Genomic DNA, 9,826 nt, shown 5'->3' with positions numbered 1-9,826 from the left:
TAAAGCTAGAGATGAAAAATACATGTAGTTAAAACTTACATGTGGTCAAAATTCCTATAACTAAAGCTTCTCTACAACGAAAATTCACAGTCCCAATACTGGCTTCGTAGTATTATAATAAATCGTTATCCCGGAAAATAAAAAATAGTTATACAATTAAGTTTTGAAAAAAAAATCAAAGGCGCCACGCAGAATGGGAAAATTTTTCTTAAAAAAATTATAATAACTGAAGATTTTAGTTGTTTAAGTGAAGATTAGAGAACAGTATCCCCAAGTCGTAGGTACATTATCATCAACCAAACACTAATAGCTGGCATATCAAAGAATTAAAGAGTAGCTTTCAAATCTCAAAAGTGATTAGCAGACGATACGAATACACCTAGAAACAGAGGTTTGTCACACATTATCATCCGATTAAAGAACATTATTTTAATTTATAAATTTTACAAAATACAGTATTAATATATGTAAATTAAATACAAGAAATTCAACAAAAGTGTTCCTTTGTGAGTAAAAGAAACACCCCCCACGTGCGATGCAAAAAAAAAAAAAAAAGAAACACCCCCCACGTGCAAACCGATATAAGCGAGATCTTTAAACTGACGGCGTCAAACTTAACGTTGCAGTCAATAAAACCGTCAAAAAAGTTAAACGGCGATCATACTAATCTAAACCGGGACTCTTCATCTCCAGCCGACTCATCGGCGAATCCATTGGCGACGTCGACGACGACTCCGACGACAATGTCAACAAATCTTCATCCACAATTGTTGAGTCCGAGGACTCCATGGAGCTGGTGCATGAGAGTTGTGGTGGCGACGGGGACGGCGGAGGAGTACTCGGTTTCCGTTTGTTCCGTCGCCGGAGACTTTAACATCTCTCGTCAAGTAACTCCTTAGACGTTTCACGTCGGCGAGTTTCACCGGTTTAAGTAAGAAGTCCTCTGCTCCTTCTTCAAGGCATCTACAAAATCATATTCATCGTATCAATCAATTCTTTAAAATCCATATGTTAGCAACAAATCTTGAAAAGAAAGCTCCGGCGAGAAGTATTCACCGGTCGATTCGAGTGAGTACGTTCTCCGACGACATAATTACAACCGGAACTTCCTTAAAACTTGTCGATTCCTGTTTCAAAGATATGATCCACATTGTTTCAAGAATTGCCAAAAAAATAAAAATATAACAGATTATTTTTATGGCGGGAAAATGTCAAAACCTTAATCTTTTTCAAAAGCTCGTAACCTGTCATTCCAGGCATACAATAATCAGTGATGATCAAATCAACCTTCAATCTCTGTAAAAAAAACAAAAAAAATCAAGAATCAAGAATCAAGAATCAAGAATCAAGAATCAAGAATCAAGAATCTCAAAATGCTCCAAAGTCCAAACTTTTAAAACAGAATGTTTAGGAATGTACATCGAATTCTACGGCGGCTTTATCCTCGTCTAATCCTAAGAATTCGAGAGCACGCCACCCGCTGTCAACCGCCGTAACTGCATTGAATCATCCGCTGGTGAATAATTAAGTTATTTTTTTTTGTTTTGTTTTGGCTAAGAGAATGATGAAGAAACTAACCTTTGCATGAGGTGATCCGAAGTAATCTTTCAATGACAATACGATCGACGAGGCTGTCATCGACGGCGAGAACATGAACTTGATCAGAATCTAATGGTGGAGATTCTAGTTCTCCGATACCTATTCCGATCATCTCTGATCTTCGTAGACACGAAACGCCACCGTCTCTTGTGGCCATAGCTCTCTTTGTCAGTGAGAAAATGAGTTAGGAGAGATCAAAAGAGAGAGAAGAGAGAAATTGCTTCGTTCTTTCTCCTCTCCTTCACTATCGTTTTATATTATACCATTATTCGTCTCAGTATCAAACCTTTTTATAGGTGTCTTTTTCTTCTTCTTTTTTAAATTATTTTTTTCCTCCCCTAGAAATATAATCAAAAGAAAACGTTACTTTTGGTTTTGTGATTTGATTTGAAATCATTTTCTTATCACTTGTTTTACTATACTATGTAGAAAGATAGCTTTCTCGCTTTTTTTCTTTTTCTTATATACAAATTATGATAATGGCGAATTATACCAATAAAAAATAGGAAATTTTTTTATACAATAGTCTGTAGTCACACACTATTTTTCAATCACTTTTTAACAAAGTCATACACATCTTTCATAAAATAACCATTAGGTAACTTTTCGGACAAAAATACGCTCTAACTCGTCCTCTACAATGCCACGTTTGTTGTTTTGTAAAGATTAACGTAGAACTAGAAGAAAATAATAAAAAACATGGTTACTATTCGAGGCATAATAGGTTCAGACATACAAGCATTGGTTGCATCATACAACATAAAGTACCGGTTGAAATTCCTTTTATTTATATTGTAATTTTTATATAAAATAGAATTTATTTGATTATTTTTAAAAGTTGTTGTGAATAAAACATTATGCAATAACATCATTTGTTAAATACGAGGATTTGAATTTTTTTTGAAATTTTGTTGCTATTATAATCGAAAATGACTCTTGATATGCGGAAGAGTGATTGAGATTTTGTTGCCTATATATAGGTAATTATATATTTTGTGAAGATTTTTTTTCTTTTTTAGAATATCCTTATTAAGAGAATCTGAAATTGAGATTTAACTAATGTTTACAACTCATATAACCTATAACCTATCAAATAATCAAATAATTAATCTTATAACCCATATTATATAGTCTACACAAAAAGGTTGTGTATTTCCGTTTTATTATATAGAAGATTTTTTTTTGTGGACAAAGCATCATACAAGATATCATAAACATATATATTTACCACGATAATATATTTACCGTCTTTATTTAACAAGATTTAGTAAAAACGTGTACGGTTAAGTTCATTAAAACTTTTTGAAAATTTTAACCATTTTGAAAATATTTAACCATTTATATACGTTATTTCCATAATTATCATTAAATGTTCGAATTAAAACATTTTAACATGTTCAATGTGGTCATTAAATTAGGGAAAAACACAACATAACTACAAGTGGAGAAAGATATAATAAAGTTACATGTGTGATTAACAATGTACAAAATGTTGATGTTAAGAGCACAATAGGACATGCAAAAATATTTTTTCATACTATTAATTAAAGTAGATATGTTTACGAGATTTTTTTATGTTAATGGTATACATGTATTAATGTATGCATGTACTCTATAAGGTTATTTGTTTATTGTATGTTGTAATTAGGTATACATAATTTGTATTCTATTTTGTGTACGTCCATAATTTCATAACGTAAAAATAATATAATTGTAGTTTTTTAGTCATTTTCAACCTAAGTTTCTTTTTCTACAACCCTAATTTTGTGGTTATCGTTCGAAGTTTTTTTATAATGTTTTTTTTTTCATTACGTTTTAATGTTAGAAAGCCATAAAAAAAATCGACATCATCAATCTTTCTAAATAAAAATCAACCATCTCATTTTCTATTCGAAATATGTAGAAAGTAGAAACTAATGAAATCATATGTTCTTGGGTGTTTGTTTGATCACATTTTGTTTCATTATTACTTAAATTTGTTTCCGACCGAGTAATCTCATTGTTTATCGATTTCAGTCTATACAAACCACTTAAATGTAAGATTCCATCAAATATATTTATCGTATGCTTTTACTTTTTTGAATAAACTTTAACATTTTGTCAGTGCCGGTCCGGTAATTACGAGTGGCCTACCCAAAACTCATGCGCTTTTTATATATTACTAAAAAAATATAACCAATTGTATATAAGGCTTTAATTATGTTAATGTTTTGGAATTTTATTTACACGAACCAAAGCCAAAGCATTAGATTTGATGAAAGAATTTATCTTATAGTTTAAAAAAGTAAACAATTAACCTCAAAAAGAAAAAAAAAAATCAAAAGCAAAACCAAAACTAACAGTTAATCTCAAAAATATGATTTTCACTTATATTAAAACCTACATATTTGTAAAAGCCTTTAGACATATATAAAAGTTTTTTTAAAAAATGCCTTTAAATTTTTTGATGCCCTGTGGGCCGGACCTGGGTCTTGTTGGTTTAGTTACGTTAACTTGTACTTTTTTATTAATTAGGATCCTAATTGAATACAATGCTCAATTGTAGAACCACAAAATTGAGTATTAAAAAAAAAAAATTAAGTTGATAACTTTTTAGATAACAATTTTACGCATGGCTAGAGACAACACTTTGCATTATGAATGACATGTGACAAACGATGCACGTCAAATATAATTTTTACCTTATTTGAAAGACTATTTTACAACTGCCCTTGCATTCACATTTCACAGGAAGTTACTAAATCTCACCGTCCCACATTTCGGCGACAGATTTTATTGGACCTTTCTCGGAGATATAAACCTTTCCGTCAACAATCCTGCTCTGAAAAATCTCCGTCGAGATTCTTTGTTTCTCCTTCTCTGTCAAAGACCAAGCAAATATCTCCAGATTCTCTTCCAATCTCTCTTTCCTAAAGCTCTTGACCACCATGCTCACTCGTTCCTCGTAAACCCATCTCATACTCACCTGCCATTTACAACTCTAAAAGTGAGCTTTCAATAATAATACAGTAATTGCATTCTCCAAAATGTTGTACTCAGGTTCTAACACATTTGGCCTCTATGGATTCAGCTAATGCATAAAACATTTTACAATGAAAACTGGATATTTTTTAAAGTTTTCACATAAATTAAAAAAAAAAACCTAATTACCCACTGGAACTAAGCCGCTGACGGATTAGTCCACTTTGTGTGTAACATCCATTCGAACCCTAATTTTCAAATAAACATAACATGCAATTTAGAGTACCAATTTGTTAAGTTAAATATTTGGTGTATTTAACTGAAAGGAGAGGGATGAAGTGACAATGAGGTCGTTCAAGCATCATTATGATGATTCAATCCATATGAATCCCTATTTCAGAACTAAATAAAAATTTCCTTCTTACTTACAAGTCATTTATGTAGTTTTCATTCAAAAGTCGTAAATTTTAACGGAAACAAAAAAAATATGTTTCTAATTTGTATCTTAGTTAAAGATTTGGGAGAGTACCTGTGCTACTGTTTTTCCCTTGGCCTCAGCAATTTCTTTAAGAACATCAGACTCCATGATTTTATGATTTCCCCAAAAGGCTCCTCTCGATCCCAACACTGAATAAGCTAACACAGCAATGCCCTTTGACTTACAAAACTCCCTCAGCTTCCTCTGTTGCCATACTGGACTCATCTCCACCTTTTCCACATTATCCCACAATTGCAAATATATTACTTATAGTAACTAAAGAGAATTGAACTTGTTGATATATTTACTTTTTTTTTTTTTTTTTTTTTGGTTGGTAAAATGATATATTTACCTGATTGACGCTAGGTGGGATTTTGGCGATAGAGAGGATGTGTTGGAGCTTCTTGCACGAGAAGTTGCTTACTCCTATACACTTTGAAACTCCGAGTCTTTGGCACTCTTCCATCTCAGACCAAACTGCTTCATAATCAATTGGCAGAAAATCATCTTCGTCTATAGGAAACTTGTATTTGCCAGGTTTCGAGCTAACTGGCCAATGAATTAGGTAGAGGTCGAGATAGTCCAGTTTAAGATCACTGCAAAGTGCAAAGACATGGTTGTGATCATTATAATTAATCTAGAATCAAAAATGTATTTAAATCTTTCTTTGCACGATGAACCAAGTCTTTTAGTTCTCTAAGTCTAACAATGAAATATGATGACTAAAATCTCACTTCAAACTCCGTTCGATCGCCGGTACAACAAGGCCGGCATGAGCATCAGCACACCATAGCTTAGAAGTGACGAAGAGTTCGGATCGAGATTGGACTAAGCCAAGACTAACAGCCTCCGCCAAAGCATCACCGAGCGGCTTCTCAGTCTGGTACCTCGGAGACGTGTCGAAGTGACGGTAACCGAGTTTAATGGCCTCCAACACCGTGTTTTTCACTATCATCGGCTCTGGCGGAGGTGACGCGGCGGTTCCAAAAGCTAGAACCGGCATCAAGTGTTGAAGGGATCCGATTGGGAACGTAAGAGTTGACATGTTGGTGAAAAGGAAGAAGCGCCTAAAAGTCAAAGAAGGTTTGCTACGAGAGAATCGTTTCTCACTGGCTCAACTTATATACTCACTACTTAGTAGCCCACCATGCATGACTGCCATAAACAATCAAGGAAAGAAAAAACATGTCACGAGTAACTGAGTAAGTGGCCATCAAAACAGTAGCTGTTACGATCAGATCGTAACGGATGGGTTGCGTGCATGGACGAGAGATAATGCAACAATCATGAATGAAAGAGAGAGAGAACCCACAATTTGTGGGGTAATTATGTCTTTTAACAAGTCTTGGCCACTGTGCTGATACAGTTTAAACTTTAAAGAGTCTTTTGACTCGACACCAATAGTTAAATATTTAAAGTCTTTTCTGATGGTGCTCTTTACTTGTTTTTGGCGGCCATGGTGGCTACTACCAAGTAGTGAATATAATAATCAATTTCCTCTCTGTCACGCGACAAAAAAAACGAACAGAGTCATTCATATGTGTATGTGATTATAATTCCAACTTGATTAATAAGGAGCGAGTGCAATATTAAGATTGTTCAATGTGTATATTGTGAGCCTCCTCGTCGTCCTTACTGGTTACTAGCTACTATTAAAGTTCCTAATGCCACTTGGAAAAGTTTTGAAAACCGTCGAGACAAAGTCGACGGCCTCTTCAAACGCAAAAAATACTTCATACAATTTAGCACCATTGACTAATTTTTGCAACATCATTCACTACTATAACAGGTCTGCAAGTAAATCATTCTAATGAATGATGATTGTGTGGTTCCACAAAGAGTGATCAGATCTCGCCGTCCCACATCTCGGCGACAGACTTTATGGGACCTTTCTCGGATATATAAACCTCTCCGCCGACGTTCCTAAACTGAGGAATCTCTGTAGAGATTCTTTGCGTCTCCTCTTCTGTTAACGACCAATCAAATATCTTTAGATTCTCTTCCAACCTCTCTTTTGTAAAGCTCTTCACCACCATGCTCACTCCTTGTTCGTAAGCCCATCTCATACTCACCTGTTATTAGTTACAACTCCAAATATATGAGCATTTGAACTCCATACATATAGCTATTAGCTAATATATATTGAACTTGCTAAAACAACACTGACCTGTGCCACTGTTTTATCCTTTGCCTTGGCTATTTCTCCAAGAACGTCTGATTCCATAATTTTGGGAGTTCCCCAAAAAGCACCTCTAGATCCCAACACTGAATACGCTGTGACAACGATATCGTTCAACTTACACAGCTCCATTAGTTTTTTCTGTTGCCATATTGGACTCATCTCCACCTTGTTCACAAATCACATTCATCCACAAAAGAACATGTAAGTTTTGTTATTTCTAAACAATAAACTAAAAGAGTGTCAACATTAGATTTTTACTTGATTAACACTTGGCGGGATTGTCGCGAATGAGAGGATATGTTGCAGCTTCTTACATGAAAAATTGCTTACTCCTATACATTTTGCAAGCCCAAGTCTTTGGCACTCCTCCATTTCAGACCATACTGCTTCGAAATCCATTGGCATAAAATCATCTTCTTCTATAGGAAACTTGTATTTACCAGGCTTAGAACTAACCGGCCAATGAATTAGGTAAAGATCAAGATAGTCCAGTTTTAGATTCCTGCAAAACCATATATGTTACATAGATGATCCATATTAAGTCATGTTTACTCCATTCTTGATTCTTTAAAGATTCTAATGATGTAACGTTTTCAGTAACACAATTACATTTCTCCTCTACATAGAATAAATACGATTACTTGATTGGGAAATCAAACCGAACTAAACCACTTTTAATTAAAAACCAAATGAAACTAACCCGAACCGAACAAAAACCAAACCAAATTAGTGATCTAAAATCTTACATTAAACTCCGTTTGATAGCCGGTACGACGAGACCGGCATGAGCATCAGCACACCAGAGTTTGGTAGTGACGAAGAATTCGGATCGAGATCGGACTAAACCGAGAGAGACTGCCTCGGCCAAAGCTTCGCCGATCGGTTCCTCTGTTTGGTACCTTGGAGATGTGTCGAAGTGGCGATAACCGAGCTTAATGGCTTCGATCACCGTCTCTTTCAGCATCGTTGGTTCCGGTAGCGGAGACGCGGCGGTTCCGAAACCTAAGACAGGCATCGAGTGATGGTCGGATGGGCCGGATCTGATGGGCAGCGTTGGGACTGTCGAAGACATTGGTTCAAGATAAGTCGCTCGAAAAGTCAACGAAGGTGTGCTCTGAGAAAATGGTTTGCTTCGTGGCCTGTACTCACTATTCAGTAGCTAAAAGTATCATACATAAAAAATTAACAAAAATAAAGTAGAAATTAAAAGTATGTTATTCTTTTTTGTTTTAAAATATAGATTGCTTAGTTAAAGGCACATTAATTATAGAGTATATGTAGTAAATTACTACATATTTAAAAAAGAATTAACAAAATGATTATGAATCGGTAGACTTGAACTGTTGCTTTCTATACAAGCGGCTCAGATTTCATAAAGATGGTGTTTTATTTTTCGAAATAACCAGTTTTTTTGGCGCACTTCAACCACAAGTTTGAGGAGGAAATTTTTATTTTTCTTCTTATATTTAATTTATAGAAATGCAAATATAAATACAGATTTTTGGCACTTGCGCGTATTTCTCCGCATTATATTTTATATGTAAATAATTTCCCACCCAAATCTTTGGAAATAATCAGTTTTTTGGGTGCACTTCAACGACATCAAGTTTGAGGAGGAAATTTTTATTTTTCTTCTTATATTTAATTTATAGAAATGTAAATATAAATACAGATTTTTGGCACTTGCGCATATTTCTCCGCATTATATTTTATATGTAAACAATTTCCCACCCAAATGGCTCATTTGAGCTAACTTTTTGTTAAAAAAAAAAAAAAATCACTCTAGCATTATCTTTCTTCAATGATAATTACAAATATATCATTCAATGATAATTCTTTTTCTAAAATGTAATTCATCGGATTTCAATTTTTTTTGGAATCTCCTTCATCGTTTTTTTTGTATTTTAATGTCCATCATTTTTTATATAATACGTTAGTTTCTAAATTTAAATGTGATATCAAAAGTTATCTCTCATTAACTTGCTACTTTCTCGTATTACACATTATTTGTCAAAATCACGTGTTTTTTTCTCCAAATGATATATCTTTTCTTTTCATATGACATGTTATTTTTGTTTTGTTTTTTTTTCAGCAAAAGTAATTTATTCAGAATAAAATATGTCAAGGTACAAAAGTTCCATTAGCCATGAAGGAGGATTGCAAGAATCTGAATAAAAATCTAAATTATTACAACCCAATTTAGCTAATAAATGGGCAATCTCATTGTTTGTGCGATGAATAAAGGAAAATGTTGCATGAACAAAATTTCTGGAACAGAGTTTGATGTCTTGTAATAAACCATTAATTAATGTTTTGCAGTCTCCTTCAAAACATACATTGGTGAATCCCTTAGCAACAGCTTGTTGAATGGCCAGGAGTAAAGCTTGCGCCTCTCCCTCTAGTGAATTATTTGCATTTCTAAGGATACATGAACCCCAATAAATCGCACCTCCGAGATGGTTACAGATCATCCATCCTCCTACCGTTTTCCTTGTATCTGCTCTGAAACTAACATCAAAGTTACATTTCACCAATGGAGATTCTGGTCTCACCCAATCGGGATTATAAGGTCGGTCTGAAGAAACTGAACAAAAAGAACGAGATGG

At 34.2% G+C, this 9,826-nt stretch overlaps 2 protein-coding genes and 1 pseudogene across 3 annotated transcripts; all 3 read right to left on the bottom strand.

Moving 5' to 3' along the window:
• Positions 1 to 456: 456 nt before the first annotated feature.
• LOC104750121 (two-component response regulator ARR3-like) lies at positions 457 to 1,867 on the bottom strand (annotated as a pseudogene). The gene is made up of 5 exons (XR_015585384.1): positions 1,579 to 1,867; positions 1,420 to 1,496; positions 1,219 to 1,296; positions 1,057 to 1,127; positions 457 to 963 (listed from the first exon to the last, which is right to left on the bottom strand). The product of XR_015585384.1 is annotated as a two-component response regulator ARR3-like (transcript).
• Positions 1,868 to 4,211: 2,344 nt separating this feature from the next.
• On the bottom strand, positions 4,212 to 6,211 carry LOC104750118 (deoxymugineic acid synthase 1-D-like). The gene is made up of 4 exons (XM_010471867.3): positions 5,773 to 6,211; positions 5,391 to 5,634; positions 5,090 to 5,269; positions 4,212 to 4,564 (listed from the first exon to the last, which is right to left on the bottom strand). The coding sequence occupies exons 1-4, from the start codon at positions 6,081 to 6,083 to the stop codon at positions 4,337 to 4,339; spliced, it is 963 nt and encodes a 320-aa protein (XP_010470169.1). The 5' UTR covers positions 6,084 to 6,211; the 3' UTR covers positions 4,212 to 4,336.
• Positions 6,212 to 6,716: 505 nt separating this feature from the next.
• Positions 6,717 to 8,682, bottom strand: LOC104750117 (non-functional NADPH-dependent codeinone reductase 2-like). Its single transcript, XM_010471866.3, has 4 exons — positions 7,967 to 8,682; positions 7,479 to 7,722; positions 7,206 to 7,385; positions 6,717 to 7,110 (listed from the first exon to the last, which is right to left on the bottom strand). The coding sequence occupies exons 1-4, from the start codon at positions 8,290 to 8,292 to the stop codon at positions 6,883 to 6,885; spliced, it is 978 nt and encodes a 325-aa protein (XP_010470168.2). The 5' UTR covers positions 8,293 to 8,682; the 3' UTR covers positions 6,717 to 6,882.
• Positions 8,683 to 9,826: the final 1,144 nt, after the last annotated feature.

The sequence above is a fragment of the Camelina sativa genome, chromosome 16, assembly GCF_030686135.1.
Source record: "Camelina sativa cultivar CO46 ecotype springtype chromosome 16, ASM3068613v1".
Lineage (NCBI taxonomy): Eukaryota > Viridiplantae > Streptophyta > Magnoliopsida > Brassicales > Brassicaceae > Camelina > Camelina sativa.
This window is presented reverse-complemented; position numbering and strand designations above follow the sequence as displayed.

Bases quoted from the DNA above. Each gene is read 5' to 3' on its own strand.
- LOC104750118 (XM_010471867.3), bottom strand. From the start codon at position 6,083: ATGTCAACTCTTACGTTCCCAATCGGATCCCTTCAACACTTGATGCCG. The intron at 5,270-5,390 runs GTAAATATATCA...AATGTGGAAAAG, and splicing joins TCCCACCTAGCGTCAATCAG to GTGGAGATGAGTCCAGTATG. The intron at 4,565-5,089 runs GTACTCTCCCAA...TGTAAATGGCAG, and splicing joins AGGGAAAAACAGTAGCACAG to GTGAGTATGAGATGGGTTTA.
- LOC104750117 (XM_010471866.3), bottom strand. From the start codon at position 8,292: ATGTCTTCGACAGTCCCAACGCTGCCCATCAGATCCGGCCCATCCGAC. The intron at 7,723-7,966 runs GTAAGATTTTAG...ATGGTTTTGCAG, and splicing joins GCTATCAAACGGAGTTTAAT to GAATCTAAAACTGGACTATC. The intron at 7,111-7,205 runs GTCAGTGTTGTT...AACTAATAACAG, and splicing joins AGGATAAAACAGTGGCACAG to GTGAGTATGAGATGGGCTTA.